This window comes from Staurois parvus, unplaced genomic scaffold, assembly GCF_062004578.1.
Source record: "Staurois parvus isolate SC_StPar_1 unplaced genomic scaffold, SC_StPar_1.0 ptg000244l, whole genome shotgun sequence".
Classification (NCBI taxonomy): Eukaryota; Metazoa; Chordata; class Amphibia; order Anura; family Ranidae; genus Staurois; species Staurois parvus.
The window spans coordinates 9,622,557-9,649,241 of record NW_028318040.1 but is presented as its reverse complement, the minus strand read 5'-3'; the positions used below and the strand labels follow the sequence as shown (position 1 = coordinate 9,649,241).

Genomic DNA, 26,685 nt, shown 5'->3' with positions numbered 1-26,685 from the left:
TTCTGAGCATTGTGCGATCCTGTACCCTAAGCTATGTGCATAATGCAATCCTGAACTCTGTGCATAGCTCAGTCCCAAACTCTGAATTCTGTGCATAGTACAATCCTGAACCCTGAATTCTGTGCATAGTACAATCCTGACTCCTGAGCTCTGTGCGTAGCACAATCTTAAACCTTGCACCCTGTGAGAAATGCAATCCTGAACCCTACCCCTTGTGCATAACATAATGCCCTCATGAACCCTGTGCATAGTGCAATCCTGAAACTGATGCATAGCACAATCCTGAACCCTGCACCCTGTGTGTAACACACTACTGAACCCTGCAGCTGGAGTGCAGAGCATCCCTGAGCCCTGCACGCAGTGCATAAAGCAGTTCTTTACTCTGCGCATAATGCATTCCTGAACCCTGTGTGTAATGCACTCCTGAATCCTGCACCCTGTGTGTAACGCACTCCTGAACCCTTCCACTCTTTGCTATGCACTCCTGAACCCTTCAACTCTGTGTTGCACATTACTGAACCCTTCAACTCTGTGGATTATACACTCCTTAACCCTGCCAGCCTGTTCCCTATAACACACTTCTGGTTTTATTTAACATGTCTCTTTAAGACTCTCCAACTTATATGGTGTGCACAACATGTCACATTACTACTCTCTCCGTGGTGGGTGGGGTGGGGTTTGAATTCCTGCACCTATTCTCTGCCCTGGTGACATTGCTAAAACTACTAGTGTAGAGTAGGGGCACAGAGTTCCCCATTGTAGTTTCCCAGATTGACCATTGGATGTGACCGTAGTTAAATTTATCAACTCTGTAGTGAAGAATAGGAAGTATAGATGACTATGTAGCTGCTAGAAATCCCCAGAGTAGTGGGTGGGGTGTATGACAGATAGCAAGAAAGTGCCCCTGCCAATGTACCGCATCTTGGGTAGAGGCTTTATATAAATAGTCTTGGTTATGGGAAGCAGTGTGAGGCCAAAGCAGCAAAGATGTCCAGCTTACCCTGGAGGGGGGCAGAGGTAAAGGACAATGGAACTACCCACAGTCCCTTGGATATGGCATGTAGGACTCTGACAAACTCCTAAAAGGTATGAAACAGATATAATAAATCTTTGCGTAGTTAATACTTCCTCCTAATCAAATAGCAAGCCAGCAATATCTTGTGATTCAAACGTGCATATAACATGAAAACTCATAAAGTGCAGTGCTATAAACTATGCTCTAATACTATATACCAGTGATGGCGAACCCGTGGCACGCGTGCCAGAGCCGGCACGCCGAGCCTTATCTGTGGGCACGCCAGGAGAATCCAGCGGCGCTGTCTTCCCAGCTGTAGTGTGCGTGACAGCCGGGTCCCAAGTGCGCATGCACAAGAAGCAGTGCTCTTTGTGAATGGTAAGGCGGTACCTGGGACACATGACAGATCCCAGAAGCCGCCGGACCAATCACAAAGCGCAGCGCTTCTCGCGCATGCGCACTGGGCATCCCGCTGTCCGACGAGCGCCCACACTACAGAAGCCGGGAAGACAGCGCGCGGCTGGATAAAGGAACAGGTAAGATAAAAAAAAAACTCTGCGGAAGTAAGAGCGGGTACCTGTCAAATTCAGGTACCCGCTCCCCCTCCCTCCCCAAAGGTCAGCAGTCATCTCTGTACTGTCCGCAGTCTCTGGTCATCCCTGTGCTGTCCGCAGTCTCTGGTCATCCCTGTGCTGTCTGCAGTCTCTGGTCATCCCTGTGCTGTCCGCAGTCTCTGGTCATCCCCTGTACTGTCCGCAGTCTCTGGTCATCTCCTGTGCTGTCCGCAGTCTCTGGTCATCCCTGTGCTGTCCGCAGTCTCTGGTCATCCCTGTGCTGTCCGCAGTCTCTGGTCATCCCTGTACTGTGTCCGCAGTCTCTGGTCATCCCTGTGCTGTCCGCAGTCTCTGGTCATCTCCTGTACTGTGTCCGCAGTCTCTGGTCATCCCTGTACTGTGTCCGCAGTCTCTGGTCATCTCCTGTACTGTGTCCGCAGTCTCTGGTCATCCCTGTACTGTGTCCGCAGTCTCTGGTCATCCCTGTACTGTGTCCGCAGTCTCTGGTCATCCCTGTACTGTGTCCGCAGTCTCTGGTCATCCCTGTACTGTGTCCGCAGTCTCTGGTCATCCCTGTACTGTCCGCAGTCACTGGTCATCCCTGTACTGTCCGCAGTCTCTGGTCATCCCTGTACTGTCCGCAGTCTCTGGTCATCTCCTGTACTTTCCGCAGTCTCTGGTCATCCCTGTACTGTCCGCAGTCACTGGTCATCCCTGTACTGTGTCCGCAGTCTCTGGTCATCTCCTGTACTGTGTCCGCAGTCTCTGGTCATCCCTGTACTGTCCGCAGTCTCTGGTCATCCCTGTACTGTGTCCGCAGTCTCTGGTCATCCCTGTACTGTCCGCAGTCTCTGGTCATCTCCTGTACTGTCCGCAGTCTCTGGTCATCTCCTGTACTGTTCGCAGTCTCTGGTCATCTCCTGTACTGTGTCCGCAGTCTCTGGTCATCTCCTGTACTGTGTCCGCAGTCTCTGGTCATCTCCTGTACTGTCCGCAGTCTCTGGTCATCTCCTGTACTGTCCGCAGTCTCTGGTCATCCCTGTACTGTGTCCGCAGTCTCTGGTCATCCCTGTACTGTGTCCGCAGTCTCTGGTCATCTCCTGTACTGTGTCCGCAGTCTCTGGTCATCCCTGTACTGTCCGCAGTCTCTGGTCATCTCCTGTACTGTGTCCGCAGTCTCTGGTCATCCCTGTACTGTGTCCGCAGTCTCTGGTCATCCCTGTACTGTCCGCAGTCTCTGGTCATCCCTGTACTGTGTCTGCAGTCTCTGGTCATCCCTGTACTGTCTGCAGTCTCTGGTCATCCCTGTACTGTGTCCACAGTCTCTGGTCATCCCTGTACTGTCCGCAGTCTCTGGTCATCCCTGTACTGTGTCCGCAGTCTCTGGTCATCCCTGTACTGTGTCCGCAGTCTCTGGTCATCCCTGTACTGTGTCCGCAGTCTCTGGTCATCCCTGTACTGTGTCCGCAGTCTCTGGTCATCCCTGTACTGTGTCCGCAGTCTCTGGTCATCCCTGTACTGTCCGCAGTCTCTGGTCATCCCTGTACTGTGTCTGCAGTCTCTGGTCATCCCTGTACTGTCTACAGTCTCTGGTCATCCCTGTACTGTGTCCGCAGTCTCTGGTCATCCCTGTACTGTGTCCGCAGTCTCTGGTCATCCCTGTACTGTGTCCGCAGTCTCTGGTCATCCCTGTACTTTGTCCGCAGTCTCTGGTCATCCCTGTACTGTGTCCGCAGTCTCTGGTCATCCCTGTACTGTCCGCAGTCTCTGGTCATCCCTGTACTGTCTGCAGTCTCTGGTCATCCCTGTACTGTGTCCGCAGTCTCTGGTCATCCCTGTACTGTGTCCGCAGTCTCTGGTCATCCCTGTACTGTGTCCGCAGTCTCTGGTCATCCCTGTACTGTGTCCGCAGTCTCTGGTCATCCCTGTATTGTGTCCGCAGTCTCTGGTCATCCCTGTACTGTGTCCGCAGTCTCTGGTCATCCCTGTACTGTCCGCAGTCTCTGGTCATCCCTGTACTGTGTCCGCAGTCTCTGGTCATCCCTGTACTGTGTCCGCAGTCTCTGGTCATCCCTGTACTGTGTCCGCAGTCTCTGGTCATCCCTGTACTGTGTCCGCAGTCTCTGGTCATCCCTGTACTGTGTCCGCAGTCTCTGGTCATCCCTGTACTGTTAATTAGTTTGCACTACTGTACGAGTTGTTTTTTCTAAACCAAAGCTCGATATTCAGGTTTCATTGCAGTGTTGGCACTTTGAAAGAAATAAGTTGGTTTTGGGTTGCAGTTTGGGCACTCGGGCTCAAAAAGGTTCGCCATCACTGCTATATACAGTGCATCCAGAAAGTATTCATTGAGCTTACCTTTTGCCACATTTTGTTATGTTACAGCCTTATTCCAAAATTGATTAAATTCATTTTTTTTCCTCAACATTCTACAAACAATACCTCAAATATGAAAGAAGTTTGTTTTGAAATCTTTGCAATTTATTAAAAATAAAAAAAACGAAAAAAACATGTACATAAATATTCACAGCCTTTGCCATTACACTCAGAATTGAGCTCTGGTGCATCCTGTTCCCACTGATCATCTTTGAGATGTTTCCACAACTTGATTGGAGTTCACCTGTGGGAAATTCAGTTGATTGAGCATGATTAGGAAAGGCATAACCTGTCGATATAAGGTCCCACAGTTAGGTTGATCATTTTCATTTCCATCAAAGGATGGGGCATCCTTACGTTCCTAACACATTACCCAGTCCATACCAGTATAGCTATCCAGCATGATATTTTTTCCCCATTGAGATCTGATGTGTTTTCAAAGTGTTCCTTTAATTGTTTTGAGCAGTGTATGTGCAGGATGGTGTCAGTAAGACAGTGGATGGTGTCAGTAGTTCTTTATTTTTATTTATTTATTTACAATTTTATGGGGTTTTTTTTACAGTTTAATGTTTTATTATTTTTATCATTTGTTCAAAATGCTTTGGCTGGCCAGTGGATGGTGTCAGTAGAGCAATGGAGTGGGTGTCAGAATGTTTATTATTTCATTTATTAATTATTTTTTACAATTTATTGTAATGGGCAGTTTCAATAGGGAGAGAACATGGAGCACTAGTATATGTTGGGCTGTCATTAGACTGAGAGGAACAAACAGAACCTGTACCCCCTTATATTACACATCCCTATCACAGTCCCTCTTACATCAGATGTCCCCATATGGGACCAACTACTACCTTAAACTGATTACACAAAACTAAACTTCTTAGGCTGTACTCATGAATGATATTGCTGGAGGACAAAATAGGAAGAAAGGAAGGGTATAAATGGAGAAAGGGAGGCAAGAGAAGGAAGTGAGGGATTGTCAGGGCCTGGAATCGAACCTGGGCCTTCTGTGGTGAGAGACGGTGTTTCTTCTCGCTGAGCCACCTGGAATGCTGGACAGCTCCCTTGACAATTCTTTGGATGATCCTGCCTTTGCCCTGTTTTGTCTTGAACCTTGAACTCCTTGCTCCTCCCATGAACTTCCTATAAAAGCCATGTCTCTTCACTTCCTGGTTGCCAGATTATTGTGCCTTACCAGCCAATATTCCACTTACTGTTCCTGCTGCTGTCTTCCTCTACGTTACCGACCTTTGGCTTGCTACTGACTACGATTCTGCCTCATCCTATCTACTACCATTGGTGACCGACCCTTGGCTTGTGACTGACTCCGCTTCTGTTTGATCCCTGAACTGTTTGATCCGCTTTTGGTTTCCAGCCTACTCATTCCCTGGTGGGGTGATCCTGAGATCTGCGACCTGGCATTCACACGCAGCCAAATCCATCTCCACCATTAGGAGCTCTGGGGAAGACCGATGGATGCTTAGACCCCGTACCTCAGGTGAGCCTGCGTCATTCCCATGGTGGGCCGCTGGTGTACCAATCCTTCTGGTTTCAGGTAAGCCTTACAACTGCTGTAGCAACTGGTCTCTGAACCTGACCCAGATTGTGACAGGGATGGACTCACATGGATGGTTCCCAGCTTACTGGCACATCACACAGCTGCCGGCTGCTCTGGACACAATTTCCTGCCCACACATCTCCTTCTCAGAAGCTGCACGGACTGGAGTGTAGGTGTGAATGGGGGAGGAAGAGCAGGTCTGGGTTCTCTCCACTAGTCTGCCACTGTTGCAGAGGATGGGAGGAGGGACTGGGTACTGTGTCAGAGAAGATGAGGCATCAGAGACCTGTGGGGGGGGGGCTGAGGAGCACACGGGTGGGCCCAGAAGGGAAATCCGATGCACAGTCAGGGATGATTGGTGCAGTGGTGGGGACAGTTACAAGCAGTGATCTCCCTGTATGGCCTTCAATGAAGCATCTGGAAGTCGCTTCTCTTTCTCTCTCTCCTACAGCTTCCAGCTGCTTCATTGAAAGCCATACAGGGAGATCGGTGCTGGTAACTGTCCCCATCGCTGCACCGATCATCCCAGACTTTGCTCCTGATACATCTCATCCATGGGTGCAGAGTGTTCACAGCACAGTAGGACCCCCAACCCTCGGATGATATGCACCTGCTTACAAAATGCCTTAATGTGGCTTGCTACTCCTGCTGCAGCTCAAACTGACCTCTCCTCTCCATTAACAAGTGCAGGACTAGTCAGGACCTCAGAGATGAAAAGTGTCGGTTGGAAGATCTGTTCTACCAGTAACAATAGGGTGGGTGACTCCTTTCAAATCTCCCTCAGCGCAGTACACAATCAGGATATGGCTCAATGATCGCCATTGACACTTGTAACCACATATGGTGGCAGAGGAAGGCTGGCCATACACGTCTTTTTCTATTGTTCAATCCCCTGGTTGATTGAAAGAAAATGAATCTCTCCCATTGAGCCTTTGTATTTTGACAGCAGGGACATCTTCCTGCTGTCAGCATATACTCATCAGCACTGCCAGCTATAGCTGGCAGCACTGATCAAGAGAGATTTTTCCAAGAGGCTGGATATACACAGTTGACAGATCGACTTATATACAACCAGCCTGCTCAAACAGGAATCAAAATTAAGTCCTTGTATGGCAGGCTGAAGTCTTCCACTACTTGCTTCCTCTGCTGTGGTCTGCAATAGAAATCATCAGTCATAGCTGCAGAGGAAGCATGTAGTGGAAGAATTCCTTTACTGACATGTGTATTCCTACTTGAATCACAGTGTGCTTATTTTAATTCTTCCAGATATGTGCAGTAATCCAACATAAAACTTTGTTCTATGAAAGAGATTCCTGTAATAAAGATCAGTTACTGATGCTCTCTCTCCTTGCGTAGGGTGATTGGTCTTATAATCACCCCCTCCAGTAGTTATCTGCACAAAAGAATTGCAAGTAGGTATAATGATTTTGCACAATCAATTTGAGTATACCTGGGATTTAAAGTACATGTAACGACAACTTTTTTAGTTTTGAATAGAGAAGGGTTAGACTCTCTGTTAATTTTTTTATTGCAGTCTGTGTCCTCACTAGACAGATTCCCCCTTCTATTTGCCTTGGTAACTACTGTCTCATATATAGAAAATAAGGGAAAATTGAGGCTGGGTGCTGGGAACAGAGTGCTTGGGCTTCCAAATGGGCTGTGTTTCTGTATCTGCCCTTATTCCCTCCCTGCCACTGTGCTACTGGCTGTGCTGTGGACTTTGAGATCCTCTTGCCCGCGACCCTCTTCCCCCTACGCCCAGAGCCTATGGGTAGCAAGAACAGCTGATGAAGAAACTGCACATAGGACATTGGGAACTACAGTCCGGTGATGGCCAGCACGGAGACACTTAATGGCACTGCAGGTCACATTACCCAGAGATCCTGGCAGACAGGTGAGGAGATCAGAGAGTTTCCCCTAGCTTTTGAGCAGAGATCTGGATAGAGGAAGCAAAGCAGCAAATAGCGGTTCTAGAGCTGTGTCTTCCTGTGGGCAGAGGAGAGCTGTGCAGACTTGTTTTGCTGTGTGTAGGCCAGAGCCAGAGAGACCTGTTCTGTGATGCAGAGACCAGAGGCAAGCCGATGAGGAACAGAGTGCTGGAAACAGGTCACTGAAGACATGATTTGCTGAAGATTGCACCACCAAGGAACCAGCCCTGAGGACTGCAGCCCAACAAGTGTCCAGGACAAGGTTTGTCATGTAGCAGGACTGGTGAGTGGTCACAGCTGTGCTTATTTCTACACTACACTTTGGCAAGCTCAGTACAACAGGAGACTGCACCTTTTTACCTAGCAGTCTCAAAGCAAATCACTGTATGCAGCCTTAAAGAGATGGTAAAAAGTGCACCACCTTACAGATTGGGCCCCAATGTTGTGTAAATCAGGTTACTTATTATTTAGTATTATTGTGGTCTAGGTTAGCTGTGATATTATATACTAGTATTCAAATCAGTTATTTTGCTGCATTCTGACATATTCTTTATCTGTTCATTAATTTTGGGTCATTACCATTTACTTTGCCTTTTTGACAATATACTTACTTTATTTAACCCCCTTTCCCCCCCCCCCCTTGTTAATACTCTGGGTTCATTATTTGTATACCTACAATGCATTTTGCATGTTTTCTGTCTCTTTATGATATAAAACCTGCTGTTAACCTCTGATTGGGTTCACAGTAATTGTTTGTCTGGTAGAAGATTTCTCCACTTCTGAATTAAAGGTCTGCTGTTTAAGTCTTCCATGAAGCAGAACTACATAGTGGTCTTTGTCTATGAACCCCTAACTTTTACCAATGCATATTCTATATGTATTTTACTTTTGTGCAACCTACATCAATATTTATGTCCTGTATTAATTTTTTTTCTTATTACACCATTTCCTAATTTGGAAACTTACACTTACTTTTATTTGCAGTTCTAATAGCCTGGTATTTATTTCCTATATGCCAATATAGTTGTGGGTAATATTCAAATATCTAAGCCAGTATAGGTATTTGCAGCATTCCATTACCTAACCAAGTGTGTAAGAAGGGAAAAAGCGATTCACAGAGTCATGGCACAAAACAGCACCCGTCATGCAAAACAGCTCCTTCATACATTTTAAGCTCTACATACATTTTAGAGCTATCATAGTAAGAGGTGAGCATTAAAACTTTTGATTAGAACAAATGCCCTAGAGACAGGTGTCTAAGATAGGAGGTGGATGGAGGAATCACCCCCACCGAGACATTGTATTATGACAGCTGCATGAACAACTGTAACCTATTGCCTGCAGCCACTGTTTAGCAAAAGTGGCAGTTAGAGGGTTAAGACAAACCCTTTAACACAGTAGTGATTGCAATTGTCAGCTTTTATTTCTTTAGGTAAAACCTTTATAACAAAAGTAAAAATACAGAAAATTGTTAGCAGATACCGTAATTTTCCTTTCCTGGACTATCCTCGTGTGAGCACACAGCAGGTTAGCCTACATTGTTAACTCCTAGGACCACCTCCTATAGCTAGAATAAAAGATGTTCCTCCCAACACCTGGTTTTCTCTTAGCTAGGTAGCAACAGGCCACCAGGGTGGGAATAACTGGCTGTGCTGAAGCAAGAATTGTCCAGAAAAGGAAAATGATGGTAATTATCTGATAACAATATTCCGTTTTCCTGGCCTACCTCATGTCAGCACACAATGGTATTTAGCTAGAAAACACCAACTCAGGAAATATGCTGAAAGATACAAAAAAATGTATTCTTGCAAGGCTCCCGTGACAACTGCTGTCCCGAATTTAGCAGATGAAGCTGCCTGCACATTCAAGTTATAGTGCCAGGAGAAGGTAGGACAGGAGCTCCAGCTGGCCATCTTGCAAATTTTTTCAAACGGGAACTTAGTATAAGCTGTTCAGGAAGCTACCACCTCTCTAGTAGAATGAGCTTGCACTAGTTCTGGAAAAGTCAGACCTTGAATATTGTATGCCAGTGTGATAACTCTAGAAAACCATGTGGATTGCTGCTTCACCTCTTTTTGCACCCAAAAGAAGAACAAAAAGATTGTCAGCTTTCCTTATCAGTTCCAAACTTTGCAATTATACTCTTGGTAAATGTACTAAGTCTAAGGAACCAAAGTCTTCTTGCTGCGATGATGAAGGTTCTTGACTAAAACTTGGGAGGATTGCCTGCCAATTCTTCTGGAAACTCAAGGCAACCTTTGATCTGAGGAATGGCATAGGACGAAATATTGCTCTCTGAGCAGGATCATAACATAGGGTTCTTTATAGGACAAGGCTGCTAGTTCTGATAGCCTTCTGGCTCCCAAAATATTCTGAAAGGTGTCCTGGAGTAAGACCAAAAAAAGAAGAATGCCAGATGTTGGGAGAAGTACCTTTTTATTCTTGTTATAGGAGGTGGTCCTGGGAGTTACCAATGAAGGAACGTGAGGTAGGGCAGGAAAAACTGTTGCTGTAACTGCTTAAAAGTGTTAATTGGTGTTAGGCTTTAATTTGTTATTCACTTAGGTAATGTGCACCTAAATGCTGCTGTCCAAGGGTGAAGCAGAGAGTGTAGCCATTCTGAGCCAGTTAGTGTGTTACTGGCCAGATCAGCAGGTGAAAATAAAACAAAAAAGCAATAAAAAGAAAGCTAATATTATCCCCACAGCTGAGGATTAGTAAACTGCAATAAATTAAATTCTTCTTTTTGGGTTTAGATTATTTTTATGTTATTGAGCAATGAAATCCATTGTTGGCATTTAGCAATTGGTAAATCGCTTAACACCAATGTATTAATATCGCCATGCAGTTTTGCCTCCTCTGGAAATACATGATGTAAACCCTTATGTAAATAAATCATTATGGGCTCAGGTAAGTATAGGAAGGGGTGGGGGGGATCTGTTACACAGAAGGTTTTGTTGCAGAGAATGCATTAAGGTAAAAAACCTTTAGGCTTTAAGGTGATTGAATTTCCTCCAAAGACAGAGTTCATGTTTATGTAGGCTTACATTTAATTGGTTTCATATGGGGTACATTGTAATTCCCCTCTAAAGCAGTGACCAGTGGGTGTTTACATTAATATTTTTCTAATGGTTACATCAAGCCTTAATGTGATAACATCTTTACAGTGGTAAGCAAGCGCAGTCTTTTTACTTGACATAAGGCTCGATTCACAAAGCCTTAACACAAAGATAAGGATCTTTATATTAGCCAGGTAACTGTAATTTTCAAATCTCACTAAGATCAGATGAAAATAATTCAATTTTTTTTTTTAAAGTGTCCTACCCAAAGCAGCACCTTCTGCAATATGCAACTATTAATGCAATATACATCAAAAAGACCTTTTTTCTGTGTCTGCTTAAAAGCCTACTTTTTCTTATCTAAAAGCACTTGGAGCATTAGAAACCACTTGTGTGTTAGGCTTTTTTGTTTTGTTAACAGGAAATTGTTACTTTTTAGCAACATAAATTTTGAAACTCTTTTTAATAAAGTATAAAGCCTTTTATTTTGGGTTATTTCAAATTAATTACATTGAACAAATCAGCTAAATCAGATAAAAGCAAAAATTGTCTCTTCCATGTGTGCAAAACAAATGTAAGCATTAGAAATAATACCACTCCAGGAAAAGCCTTCAATTTAGAATAGCAAGACTGTGCGAATGCTTTAAAAAAAACAGAGAAACAAGTTAGAACAGTGTCTAATAAAAAAAAAATAGTCAATGTCCTTATATATTCCTATATATGATCCATACCTTTACTTAGTTATCTACTAAACATAATTCAGGGTAATGTCTGATACTACATAATCTGGTTTTATATACCAAGGAAAGCATACCATTGACATCCCCATGAGTTATGATCACATACATGAATAAGTCATTTGACATCAATAAGTAAATCTGGTTTGAAGATGCATCCATTGTAAGGTCATCGTGTAGACAATGTCATGCATGGTGATCTCACTCCTGTCCCATCATTTTTTACCACTCATTTTTATAGCCTAAAAGAGGTTGTAAGTAAGGTATTTGTATTTACAGTTTTAAACAGACAGAAAAATAAATGCAATTTGGCCAGATGGGAAATTGAGAATCTTAATTCCACTAGCATGTATTTCCACTATTGGCATTTAAACCATGATGCATACCCTTCCTGATCACTTATGTTACCAGCTGCTAAAGCAGAACTTCACCGAAAAAGGGAAGTTCCACTGTATGCCCCCTTCTTCCCATCACTTTTGGAACTTTTTTTTCAGGGGGGGAACAGGTACCTAGTTTTGTCAGGTACCTCCTCCCACTTCTGCTGCAATATGCCTAGTTCTCTGCCACCACCTCCACTCGCAGCCTCCAGGGAGGCAGTGGGTCCATTCACAAAGTGCAGTAAGATTCACACATGAGCAGTGGTGAGCTGGTTATGAACTTGCAAGAGGTCACAACCAGCTTCCCACAGTACACATGCTGGCACTGGGGACCTAAGACTGGCAAAGAACAGGCCTGGGTGAGGGCAGTGCTGAATTACTGGATTAGCAAGTGTCCTTAAAAAGTCAGCAGCCACAGCATTTATAGCTGCTGACTTTAAATGTTTGTGTCATACTGAGAAAAAAGAAAGGTTTATACAGGTAGTATACAAGATGTAAGGGGTCCAAGTAGATAACTTTTTATTGGGGTCAAAGCCAACCAAAATTTTCCAACCTCCCAACCAAAGCTTCACATTCCAAACTGAACATGACTAAACAGGATCAGGTTACTCTATCTTTCAAACTACAGTAGAATTAGGATGGGAACTGAGAACAATGAAAACCATGGCCAGGATCCTAGTGGATGACTTTGTCCACATGGTGCCTGATAGTAAATAAGATGTTTTTTTCTGTATGGTGCTGCAAAATAGCTGGATAAAGACACAATGGAGGCTGGGTGGGTTTCTAAGAGTCATGAATCAGACCTCCCCTTAGAATTTTTCTGACATTTATAGTAAACTGACAGGAATTGGCAAACAAGGAAGGAGGAATCTAGGGACTGATAGGCTACATAATGGAGGTGCTGTGTGCCAAATTATTTACAATATATAAAAAAAAAAGTACATGGAATGTATTGTCATCTATGAATGTATGTCTTCGTCTAGTTATGAAATTTGTTTACTACATGGATGTTAATCTCAAATTTAAGAATTTCATTTTATAGTCAGTGGTATTTTTATATTGTGATGGATTTGGTAAAATGCCTATTTCGTTTCCTATTGAATATATATATATATATATATATATATACACGCTATTTCTATAAGTTTTATAAATATTTACTTTTATATTATAATACATATGTTGTGTGAATATTTTCTGCCTGCTGGGCTTTGTGGTACTTTAAGAAATCCTTGCTTAAGAAATATTTGCTCACAGGAACAGACCCCCTCCCACCGTGTGATTTGGGAAACAAAGGAATGTTTTTTCTTCTCTATGAGATAAGACTGAAGAAGATCACACCTATACCATGACGGAGATTGTTTTCGTGTGGAAATGACCAATCAAAGACTAATATAATGCTTATGCTGTTGTCACATGACTCTTGCATCATTCTGCATATATAAGTTCACTTTCTCATTATAATAAACTAGAAGTATTCATAGACTGAACTTGTGTGTCAGCGTGAGTGTCTTCCAATGTGCGCACATTTCAAAGCTAGCGTCATAAATTAGGACAGGAATAGATAAGCACTGGACGATTAGGTCCATATCTAAATCAGCTGATGCCGAAATCCGGGACTCCGGGTCATGAACCTGCAGCCAGCCGACATGAAAAGGGCATTAGCTGTCAGTCAAACTGGACAGGCTGGAGATTGATCACCTCTCGGAGCCTGGTAAGATATATTTTGCTATCTTACCATTGCTTATCCTGTCTTTGTTGTTGATTCATACCTGTGCCTAGTACGGCTGCTAAAGGTCACTAACGGCAGGTAACTTTGCTTGCCCGGAGTTTATTTAAATATACCTGCATGTGCTTATCTGTTACCTGGGTCTCTGTTGTGTGTTTTTATGTATCAGTCTTGAGGTGGAAGAGGAGTGGACCTACTGAGGATTTTGACACATAATTTCTCTGGGTGTGTGGTAACCTTGTGTGTTGACCACAACAGAGGAGGTGTCGGATATGCCTCACTTTAGTGTGACAGCGGGTGCCCTAGCCATGTTTTGGGGCTAGGAAGAGTTACTCAGTGATCTGTACTCATAGCCCACCAAGATAGACTGCTATGTTATGTCCTAAATGTGTGTCTGTGAGTTAATGTTTGCCATTCATAACAGAAGGTTGGGGTTTGTTAAGGGTTAAGGAAAGTCTGGACAGCAGCCTGTGAAGTGTCTTAGATTTGTTAGGAAGGACCAGAGACAGGAGGAGATGGGTCAGACGCTGATAAGACCCCTAGAAAGGAATGTTAGCACGTGACCTGGTTGCAGAGAGAGAAGAGGAAAAGTATGTGGAATCAAAGATAAAGAATGGCAAAGAAAAAAAAAAAAGAGAAGAAAGATGTCTTAGTTGACAAACATGTGCTGAGGACAGCAAGAAGTTTGGTATAATGTAGCCAAAGTTATCCACAAAGCGTAGTGGACAAAACAGGTATTGCTACGGGAAAAAAAAAAAAACTGTTTATGTGTACCATTAATGTGTTAAATATTGAAAAGGATTATTGGCATGTCATATTGTGAAGAGATGTGAAGGAAGTGAAGCAGTTAAAAAGTTATCTAAAGTAGTGAAAGTTTGTAAGCTGAAGGTCAGGACTGGCATAAATCATTGTAGGAACAGAGAGGAATGTTATGTGAAAAAAGGTTTGCTGAACGTGACAGAAGCTTGGTAAAAAAAAAAAAAAAACTGTAAAAGCGTTGCATAAAGGATAGTTGGAAGAAATTCAAGAAAAAGGCGATTGTATAATGTATGTGTATCATAAAATTGGAAGTGTGCTAAACCACCGCCCTATGTTGGAATGTGGGGTGGAGGAGGGGAGGGACAGCCCTGCCCTTTGTCTAACACCTACTTTATGCCCACCACCCCAGCCCTGCTCAGTGCACTTCCTGATGGCAGCCATCTTGCTGCACCTTTGTCCCTTCCTGCCCAGCCCAGTACACTTCCTGATGGCAGCCATCTTGCTGCTCCTGCTTTGTCCCTTCCTGCCCAGCCCAGTACACTTCCTGGAGGCGGCCATATTGGTACACCAAATTAGACAAATGGAAGGCCAATGCCTTGAGTGAGCCGCCTCTACCCAGTGTGTCCGGTCTTACAAGTCAATGGTACATTCTACGTGGCACCGGATGTGCTGAGCAGAATCCCAAGTTGTCTATGGTCCACAGGACCCAAAGATATTGGACGTTTAAAAGGTACCCCTAATTATGGTGGAACTGAAGCCTGGAGCTCCCCTACCCAGGAAACCACAGTACCCACTGAAACCAGCGCAATCCAAGGCCATTTCGAAGTAGGTCAAGTCCCTTGTGGCAAATGGTGCACTCATACCTTGTACCTCTCCATGTAATACACTTTTGTTCCCGATAAGAAAAGAAGACACCCAAAGGAGAACCAGAGAAGTACAGGATGGTACAGACCTCCGAGCAGTGAATGAAGCCACTGTCTTAGAGACACCTATCGTTCCAAATCCCCACACTTTACTCACAGGGGTACCTCCAACAGCAAAATATTTCACCGTGTATCTTCCCTGCAGATACGTCTTCGTTTTTTTATCCATGAGGGGCAGCAATACACCTGGGCAGTTATGCCACAAGGGGGCGCAAAATTCCCTGAGCCAGTTTGCCAAAGCCATGACCACCATACTGGGCACGTGGCAAAAGAAACATTCGGCAGTGGTCCTTCTGCAATATGTGGATGACTTTTCCTCTGTGCTGATGACCTGCCCACGGCTGAAGAAGCCTCAGAGAGTTTACTATGTTACTTGGCACACCAAGGCTGTAAGGCCTCTAAACCGAAGTTGCAATGGTGCTCTACAACAGTCGTATTCTTGGGCCACTGCCTCTCACATGGAACAAGGCATCTTATGGAGGAAAGAGTTAAGGCCATCCAGAACTTGCCACTCCCTTTAGGCCAGAAGCCACTCCATGCCTTTCTTGGCCTCATATCCTACTGTAGGTCATGGATTCCTGATGTTTCTTGGTTTATGCAACCACTCTACGATGCTCTCAAGTCTGAGCCCTTCCATCTGTCCGAAGAGGCCGCCTCCAACTTTTTGGCTCTAAAACGCTTACTTTCTTCAGCCCCAGCCCTGGTTCTACCAGACTACGAGACACTTTTCAAACTGTTCATGTCTGAACGCCAAGGCCATGGCACAGGAGTATTGGCCTAGTCCCATGGCGACCGCCTACGACCTGTAGGCTCCTACTCATGCCGTTTAGACCCAGTGGCTAGAGGAGCACCGTCATGTCTGCGTGCAGTTTTCGCTGCTCCAGCTCTGCTGGATAAGACCTCTGATATCGTACTGGGACATGAACTTGTTCTTCTGGCGCCGCATGACATTGCTGCCATTTTAATCCAAGTCCAACCTAAACATTTGTCCACAACGAGGCATCTTAGACTACAGTGTTCCCTCCAACTTCCTGATAACGTCACTCTCCTACGTTGCCAAACCCTGAATCCGGCCACTCTCCTCCCAATTGCTGAGGGGGGTAATGAAGGTAATGCAGAAAGTGGAGAGGATGATGGAGCCACTGAGCCTCATAATTGTCTTGAAGTGATGAAAATGGAAATATTCCATCTCCCCACAGTGAGTGAAACACCTCTGCAGGATCCAGACTTCACTTTCTTTGTTGATGGTTCCAGATATGCAGATGAAGGAGGCAAATATTATACAGGATTTGCGGTCACTACTGCAGACTCCAGATACACCTTTGGGGTGGCCCATGACTTTGCACCCACATGGAAGGCAAGAGGATTTATGACTGCGGCAGGTACGTCCATAAGACATGGAGCAGCCATTGGACGACTGCTGGAAGCACTCCTTCTACCCATTCAAGTGGCTATTCTGAAGGTAAAAGTTCATGGGAAATTAAACTCCTCAGAAGCCAAAGGCAATAATCTGGCAGATTTGGCGGCAAAACGAGCAGCCATGGGACCACCAGAAATGGAAGGAGAGGTGACCGGAGAGTGGGAACCAATATTCACCTTACAGACTTTGCCTGTGGACAGAAACTACTTCAAGGAACCCCAAGAAGCAGCAAGTCCAGAAGAAAAAGAAAGCTGGAGACGGAGAGTAGCTATTTTCAAAGACGGTCTGTTTGAGTGCAACAAGAGGCTTTGTTTACCCAAGAATATGTTCCCAGCTGTAGTCCAGTGGGCACACGGAGCAGCCCATCTGTCAACGAGCCTCATGAACTCTCTCATCAACAAGTACTATGTAGCGCCTGGAATCACCACATTGACGAACAATTTTTGCAGAACATGTGCCATCTGTGCAAAATGCAATCCGTGACGCACAGAGAAGACACCACAGAAACACTTGGCCAAACCCCTATACCCTTTTCAAAGGATACAAATTGATCATATCCAGATGCCAAAGAGTGGGCGGTTGAGTACACCCTAGTGGTGTTGGACATGTTTTCCAGTTGGCCAGAGGCCTTTGCTGTAATTAATATGACTGCTAAAACAACTGCGAAGAAACTCCTCACTGAGGTTGTAGGCAGATATGGGCTTCCAGAGGTGATAGAGAGTGACCAGGGCCCCGCCTTCACAGCTTCAGTAACCAAAGGAATATGGGCGGCATTAGGAGTCACTCTGGCGTTCCATACCCCCTATCACCCCCAAAGTAGTGGGAAAATAGAATGCTAAAAAATGGCCCAAGAGACTGGCATGAGTTGGCCAGACAGTCTGCTTATTGCCCTATTTAGTGTCAGATACACACCAAGAGAGAACACTCCCTATCCCCTTATGAGATTTTGTTTAGCTCAGCCCCCAGATTTGGTTGTTATTTTCCACAACAGTTGCAATTACAATTTGATGTGTTAACTGATTATGTGACTGTATTATTACGTGAATTAACCCGTATCCATGTCCAAGTGTTTTCTCCATTCCAGATTCTGAGTCAGATACAGGAACTCACAGCCTATTACCCGGAGATTGGGTATTAGTAAAGACATTTATGAGGAAACATTCCCTTGAGCCAAGATATGATGGTCCATTCCAAGTTCTGCTGACCACAGCCCCTTCTGACAAGGTGGCCAGGAAGAACACTTGGATACACGCCTCCCACTGCAAGAAAGTCCCAACCCCTGAGGAAAAGGCGTCATCTACACCATGACAACTATGTTGTATATCCTTTTTCTAATGAGTCTGACAGAGGCTCAACAGGTGGATATCACCGAAATAGGTGACACCACTATATTTTGGTACAACTCATCCAACACTCATGTAGCTATTTACACCTTTGATTTCTGTAGTATAGATCCCATGTGGTGCTATGACCATAATCTATATGATCTTGATACAACGAGCATGTTCCGATAGTAGTGACCAGGTATACATATATGTCATGGATGATTACCGGGGACCAAAAGATTAGAATAAGATTGGAAGGGATTTGGACTGGTGAGTATGCTCTTGCAAAGGCCATTATGCCTCTCCACATCCTAGCAGAAAATACCCCTGACCCAATGCCTGGCCGTAGGAGGAAGCGAAAAGCTCCTTCTGGTAGTTTTGACCCACATGTGTATATAGATGCCATTGGAGTCCCAAGGGGGGTGTCTAATAAATTTAAAGCCAGAGACCAAGTAAAGCAGGCTTCGAATCCCTGATTCCCATGATAGCTGTTAATAAAAATGTAGATTAGATAAATTACATATACTACAACCAACAGAGGTTTGTGAATTACACCAGGGATGCCCTTCAAGGAATCGTTGACCAGCTAGCCCCTACATCCTACATGACATTCCAGAATAGGATGGCTCTGGACATGATTTTAGCAGAAAAAGGAGGTGTCTGTAAAATGATAGAAGGAACCGAAACATGTTGTACATATATTCCTGACAATACTGGCTCGAATGGTAAAATTACTCTGTCTATAAAGAAATTGGAAGATCTGTCAGTTGAGTTGAAAAAGAATTCAGGGATCACAGACTTGTGGGACCAATATTTCAGTTGGATGAGTGGGTGGCAAAAGATACTTGCCCAAATAGGAGTAACTGTATTAATAATTCTGATTCTCCTGGCCCTGGTTGTATGCTGTGTTATACCATGTGTGAGGAAATTGATGAGCAGAGCTGTAGACAACAGAACACCTACCTTCCTGAACCAGGAGCAAGAGGATCTCCACATGATAGATGAAGAAAAACCTTATACCCCGTTACGGTCCCTCCCCGCCAATAGTAATCTCACAATTTTGTAGGGATAGCATCTGACTTCCGTATGTACAAAGTCTGTGGCAAGGGGGGTTATGAAATAGTCATCACCCGTCTAACGTACAGCATAAAAGAGTTCCAAGGTACATAAGGACAGATGAGCTAGGCTTTATAGGGACAGAGTAAAATAGTCATTTTAAGGGGGGACTGTGATAGATTTGGTAAAATGCCTATTTCGTTTCCTATTGAATATATATATATATATATATATACGCTATTTCTATAAGTTTTATAAATATTTACTTTTATATTATAATACATATGTTGTGTGAATATTTTCTGCCTGCTGGGCTTTGTGGTACTTTAAGAAATCCTTGCTTAAGAAATATTTGCTCACAGGAACAGACCCCCTCCCACCGTGTGATTTGGGAAACAAAGGAATGTTTTTTCTTCTCTATGAGATAAGACTGAAGAAGATCACACCTATACCATGACGGAGATTGTTTTCGTGTGGAAATGACCAATCAAAGACTAATATAATGCTTATGCTGTTGTTACATGACTCTTGCATCATTCTGCATATATAAGTTCACTTTCTCATTATAATAAACTAGAAGTATTCATAGACTGAACTTGTGTGTCAGCGTGAGTGTCTTCCAATGTACGCACATTTCAAAGCTAGCGTCATAAATTAGGACAGGAATAGATAAGCACTGGACGATTAGGTCCATATCTAAATCAATATGTACAGTACATCACCACTTCTTTTATTCTGTATGCTAGGCAGAGTTTTCAATATCTGTTCTAATTCTGTATACATGAGCCTCATATCTCTTGTTTTGTATAACCAGTGTAATTTTCAGTATCTGTTCTGATTCATTATTTATGGGTTCTGCAAAGTACTAGTACTTTTGATTTGTATGCTGGGTGTAATTCTAAGCATTCTCGCCCATTCAGTATGTATGGACAATGCATACTACAACATTTCTTCTTCTGAATGGTGAGTACAATCCTCAGTATGTGTTAGTCTCTGTATAAATGGATACTGCACACTTAACAGACAGGACGTTAAAAAATGAACTGAATTTATTAATACTAATACCCACCTTTTTCCAGCTCTCAGAAGTTCAAAGCCTTCATTTATTTGGGTAAAAGGCAAAGTATGAGTCACTAAACCATCCAGGTCAAATTTGCCGGCCATGTAGTCAGAAACCAACTGGGGCACTGAGTCCAAACTTTTAAAACCTGAAAAAAGCCAGACTCTGGTTCATTTTTGCTCAGTTAGATACCAAAAATACACAGAAGTAAACATGCTACACATTAGGTATATACTTACTCTCTCTCTCTCTCTCTCTCTCTCTCTCTCTCTCTCTCTCTCTCTCTCTCTCTCTCTCTCTCTCTCTCTCTCTATATATATATATATATATATATATATATATATATATATAATGCCATGTAAGGGCTCGTCGGCCCACTTTTGTTAAAAAAAAAAAGATAATGTTAACACCAGAACAAACATCTTTCCTTGGAGGGGGGTTTCTGCTTTCAACACATAATATAGTTCAGGCTCCTAGCTCTCTAACAGCACCACTGCTCAGGCTGTGTGCTGTGTGCTGGTTGTCTTCAACACCTGGTCCCAGGGCTGGAGATTTCCTCCCTCCCAAATCTCTATGAAATCTCCAGGCTCCAGGTCCCAAACCACTGAGGAAACTGAAAAAACTGTTTCCTCCAGCTTAAGTAATCACCCTGGAGCCCCTCTACCTGTCTTTTTGAGAATCCTGGATATATATATATATATATATATATATATACATACACACACGCACACTACATACCATATTTATTGCATTGTTTGCTATCACTGTTCCTGCACATGAAAATGTCTGAGTAGGAGCTGGGGTCTCTAAATTCCAGTCCCCCTGCCTTTATGTGTGCTGCATGTGTGCTTTTGTTGCCTTGTCATACTCCACTATAAAAGGAGACATTTATCAAACAAATTAACTACTTGACCTTCTAAAAGGTTTTACCCCCTTCCTAACCAGGCTGTTTTTGCTATTCAGTGCTTTGCTACTTTAACTTTCAATTACACGGTCATATAACAAATTATATCATTTATTTCTTACAAATAGAGCTTTTTTTTGGGGTTTTAAATTTTTTACTATATAAACAAAAAAGGACCAACAATTTGAAAGAAAAAGGAAAAAAAACAATATTTTCTAATTTCTGTAAAAAAACATATTCAGTAAACTAAATTTCTTCATAAATTTAGGTCAACAAGTATTCTGTACATGTCTTTTGTAAAATAAATCCAAATAAGTGTCTATTAATTGGTTTGTGTGAAAGCTATAGTGTTTACAAACTATGGTATATATATTTGAAAACTAATATATTCTGATGTACTGACATCTAATTTCTTGAGGCCCTAAAATACCAGTACAATACAAATACCCCCCAACTGATCCCTTTTTAGAAAGTAGACAGTTTGAGGTATTTAGTAAGAGGCATGGTGAGTTTTTTGGAGTTGTATTTTTTTGTCCTAACTTTTTGAAAAATGAAGAAATGAATTTTTTTTCACATTTTCTTTTTAAGTACTGTCACCAGTGCAGTACAGTGTCATCATATGACTGGTGTGGCAGTGTTGAAGGATACTGACTGGTGACAGTATGTTAAAAAAATATATATATATATTCAATTTTTACATTTTTTTTTTTTGTAACTTTAAATTATTTTTTTCTTTTTTACTATTTTTGTTTTTACATACATTCAGAGTAGTCCAGCGTCACTGCCCTGAGAGGGTGATCAGGGATCTTTTTTCACACTTTGATTGCTGTTACAGCAATGTTTGAACTGTCATGAATGGGTTACATTCATAACAGTTGTGCTTAGTATTGTGATGCTGTGATTGGTCCACAGCTATTACATGGTACAGGTTGCTGTGATTGGCCCAGGCACCATGTAATAGCTGTGTGCCAATCACAGCATCACAATACAAAGCACAACTATTTTGAATGAAACCCATTCATAACAGTTGTCTTGACACTGAGATTATGTGATCCCAGCTGCTCACAGCAGCCAGTTACCATGATCCACCATGACCGGTAAACACAGCAGTCACAGGAGTAGCGCACTCCGCGCCCCTTGGCTAGATGATATGTTGTATATGTAAGTGATCCAGCCTGCCCGGGTCACCAGCCTGCAGAAAATGTACTGTGGGTGGGCGGCAGTTGGTTATTGACAAATTTAGATCTAAATATTTCAGTTAATAAAGTCTAAGCTTAATGAGCATTTTTATCCCCTGCCTCAGTAATTTTGAGCAGCAACTTGAAACAGATTTGCACAGATCTAGTCTGTTTTTTTCACTGGAGACACACTCAAAACAGATTCACAAGGAAGTAGTCTTCAAAGGTTTAATTCTGTTACAGCGCTACTTAAAGCTGGACTTCATCTAAAACGTGAAGTTCCACTTTTCCTCCTCTTACCCCCCTCTTCTACAACTCTTGGAAGTTTTTTGCTGGGAGCGGGAGCCTATTTCTTATAGGTGCCCACTCCCACTTCTGCTCTTCTTGCCTAGGCGACAAAAGCTGAAATTCAGCCACCTCCTTCCTGCCTGCAACGTCCTGGGACACGTCACAAGTCCCAGGAGGTTGTGGGACCAGTCCGAATGTGTAGCATGTCCCACACATGAACAGTGGGGAGCTGGCTGTGAAACAGTAAATCACAGCCAGCTTCCCACAAGCAAGATGGTGGCACTGAGGTTCCAAAGACTGGCGAAGAACCAGCCCAGGTGATGACAACTCTGGACTGCAGGACTGGTAAGTGTCTGTTTGCAAAAAAAATTCTGTAGCTGTTGATATTTCATAAAGGACTGTAGCTCTTTAAGTCCAGCTAAGGAGGGATTTTTGAATAAAGCTGCCTAAATATAATAGATCTATTTTATAACATGACTCAAATCTGCTTCATTACTCCTCTTTAGCAATGTTTACCTGTGAACAGAATTGGTAAATACCCCCTATATTCATTAATATTTACCTTACCCACCGCTACTTCATCCATTCCTAAAATAAACAAACACATACATATACAGTTGTAAGAAAAAGTATGTGAACCCCTTGGGATTACGTGGAGTTTTTCATGAATTGGGCATAAAATGTGCTCTGAACGTCATCTAAGTCACAACAATAGAAGAACACAGTCTGCTGAACATAATACTACACAAACATTAGATGTTGCCATGGTTTAATTGCACATAACATGTAAACATTCACAATGCAGGGAGGAAAAAGTATGTGAGGCCCTAGCTTAATGACTTCTCCCAGAGCTAATTGGAGCCAGGAATGAGCCAACCTTGACTCCAAACAGTGTGATGATATTGGATGTGTTGCTGACAGCTGTCCTGCCCTTAAAAAACACACACCTGTTTTGGGTTTACTGGTTTCAAGAAGCACTGCCTGATGTGAACCATGCCTCGCAGAAAGAGCTCTCAGAAGACCTACCATCAAGAATTGTTGACTTGCATGAAGCTGGAAAGGGTTACAAAAGTATCTCCAAAAGCCTTGATGTTCATGTGTCCACGGTAAGACAGACTGTCTACAAATGGAGAAAGTTTAGCACTGTTGCTACTCTCCCTAGGCATGGTCGTCCTGTAAAAATGACTGCAAGAGCACAGCGCAGAATGCTGCATGAGGTAAAGAAGAATCCCAGAGTGTCAGCTAAAGACCTACAGAAATCTCTGGCACATGCTAACATTTTTGTTGACACATCTACAATAAGGAAAACATTAAACAAGAATGGAGTACATGAGAGGACACCACGGAAGAAGCCATTGCTGTCCAAAAAGAATATTGAAGCACGTTTGAAGTTTGCAAAAGAGCACCTGGATGTTCCACAGCACTACTGGCAAAATATATGAAACATATGAAACCAAGATTGAGTTGTTTGGGAAGAACACACAACACTATGTGTGGAGAAAAAAAGGCACAGCACACCAATATCAAAACCTCATCCCCACTGTGAAACATGGCGGAGGGAGCATCATGGTTTGGGGCTGCTTTGCTGCCTCAGGGCCTGGACGGATTGTTGTCATTGATGGGAAAATTAATTCCAGAGTTTATCAAGACATTTTGCATGAAAACGTACGACCATCTGTCCACCAACTGAAGCTCCGCAGAGGATGGGTGATGCAACAGGACAATGACCCAAAGCATACAAGTAATTCAACAAAACAATGGCTGCAACAGCACAGAATATGCCTTCTGGAGTGGCCCAGTCAGAGTCCTGACCTCAACCCCATTGAAATGCTGTGGCATGACCTTAAGAGAGCGATTCACACCAGACATCCCAAGAATATTGCTACACTGAAACAGTTTTGTGAAGAGGAGTGGTCCAAAATGACTCCAGATCGTTGTGCAGGTCTGATCTGCAACTACAGGAAACGTTTGGTTGAGGTTATTGCTGCCAAAGGAGGGTCAACCAGTTATTAAGTCCAAAGGTTCACATACTTTTTCCTCCCTGCACTGTGAATGTTTACATGTTATGTGCAATTAAACCATGGCAACATCTAATGTTTGTGTAGTATTATGTTTAGCAGACTGTGTTCTTCTATTGTTGTGACTTAGATGACATTCAGAGCACATTTTATGCCCAATTCATGCAAAACTCCATGTAATCCCAAGGGGTTCACATACTTTTTCTTGCAACTGTATATGTGCTGTGAAATGTAGGGGAGATTTGTGGGCACCTAAAGGTCTGTTACACACCTATATAATGCTACTCTACTAATTTAGGATTACAAGAAGTAACAATAAAAGTAACTTGACTGTGCATTTAGAAAAGTCAATATACTAGAACAGCGATGTTATATGATCATTTAGATAAAGAGTTAATTCTTCTGGTTAATTTTTAAAATGGGATTAGCTTTTGGCAACATTTTTAATATGTGGAAAGTCTCAATATAGTGGAAGTTTGCCATTGTCAACAAGTACTGATAGTTTTAAAAGGTCACTTTAGAAGCTAGTGTTTCCACAGAGGTTAAAACAGGTAAATATTAAAATTCAGTGTGATAAAAGGTCACTACACTTCAGCAATCCTGAACTCTGACTTCAAAAAGAAAAAGAATATGAAATATGTAAAAGTAACAACATTTAATTCAAGCTATGGTATCTGTTATGTTTTCTTTATTTATAGTTATATTAAACCATACATTTTTGGGGGGTGAATCTTTTTCTCTGTGAAACGGTATTCCCCCTGCACTTTTATGGGCCTGTAAATAGTTGTGAAGCTGCTAACACCCCAATCCTATACCTATAGGTGTAAATCAAAATACTCAAATAAATTGGTACAGCGCTAAAATCAATATCACAAACATATAAACAATTAAATAATCATATAATAAAAATTGTAGTGATAAGATCCTTCAGGGATCTAAAGCATAACACTGTGTCTCACATAAATAGTGAATATTGTGAACCAATCAACTTGGTCCTAAATTGGACCCAATGTATGGTGAAATAAAATAATAAAACTCCCCAATCCCAAAAATCAGGATAATGAACATACACCGACTGTATGCGCAGTGAATCCCAAATGCGGGATAATCATAGAAACAGAGTGACAAGAGCTTAAACCCCAAAACGATAAGCACATATAACTATATAATTCACAACACTAACACATGTGATAAAAAATTGATAAAGAAATACAAAATAGTACAAATAACAATAATATGAATTCAATGTCCAATACAGTGCAAAAAATATTAGTGAAGAATTTTGCAAAAAAGGTGCTTCACTATTCCAGGACGTGCAGATGGTGCGGTGCATGTGCAAGCAAACCGACTTATATCCTTCAATGGATAAAATGCCCCCTCACCTCCTTCATACGACCCAATGGGCCAAAACGCCTTTTGGATCACACCTGGATCCTTCACGAGTAAGGTCTCCTTACTATCCGATCTCCAGAGACTCTTTCCTCAATGGTGGCCACACACAGCAAAAGATATCACTTGCACTGGATAGGTAGGTAGGTAACATCAATAAAGCCAACTTACTCACATGTAGCTCATGAAAGAAGAAAAAAGATCCTCCATAGTGCAACACTATTTATTCCATTTTAAATAGATGCAAAAACGCCAAGTTTACACTCACTTTAAGTAGTAAAATACAGGCATTCACACCACTTGCTATGGGTGTACTTTGCATGAAACAAGGGAGTACCAAGATGGCGTGCGCTGGAATTACGTCACTGCGCATCTGCACGTTTCGTCGCGTTCCACACGTGACTTCCTCAGGATTACGCTATTGGTGACTAGTACTTATTTTTATAGACTGTCTGAATGTCAATCAGCCTGCGGGGGCGGGTCACCCAAGGCCATTTTCCTGTAGTCCGGAGCGGTAAATCAAAGGAGTTACCGCAGCGCTTCTCATATATAGTACTAGTCACCAATAGCCTAATCCTGAGGAAGTCACGTGTGGAGCGTGACGCAACGTGTAGATGCCCGGAGACGTAGTTCCGGCGGACGCCATCTTGGTACTCCCTTGTTTCATGCAAAGTACACTAATAACATGTGGTGTGAATGCCTGTATTTTACTGCCTAAAAGTGAGTGTAAACTTGGCGTTTTTTGCATCTATTTAAAATGGAATAAATAGTGTTTCACTATGAAGGATCTTTTTTCTTCTTTCATGAGCTACATGTGAGTAAGTTGGCTTTATTGAGGTTACCTACCTACCTATCCAGTGCAAGGGATATCTTTTGCTGTGTGTGGCCGCCATTGAGGAAAGAGTCTCTGTAGATCCCATAGTGAGGAGACCTTACTCGTGAAGGATCCAGGTGTGATCCAAAAGGTGTTCTGGCCCATTGAGTCATATGAAGGAGGTGAGAAGGCATTTTAGCCATTGAAGGATATAAATC

At 42.8% G+C, this 26,685-nt stretch overlaps 1 protein-coding gene across 1 annotated transcript in view; it reads right to left on the bottom strand.

The window, feature by feature from the left end:
- Positions 1-10,949: 10,949 nt before the first annotated feature.
- LOC149459872 (alcohol dehydrogenase 1-like) overlaps positions 10,950-26,685 on the bottom strand; it is a 63,239-nt gene continuing 47,503 nt past the window's right edge. The window contains exons 8-9 of the mRNA XM_089680567.1: positions 19,886-20,024; positions 10,950-11,131 (exon numbers count right to left, since the gene is read on the bottom strand). Coding sequence (XP_089536693.1) covers positions 11,107-11,131; positions 19,886-20,024 — 164 coding nt within the window. The 3' untranslated portion in view covers positions 10,950-11,106. The remainder of the gene's footprint in view (positions 11,132-19,885; positions 20,025-26,685) is intronic.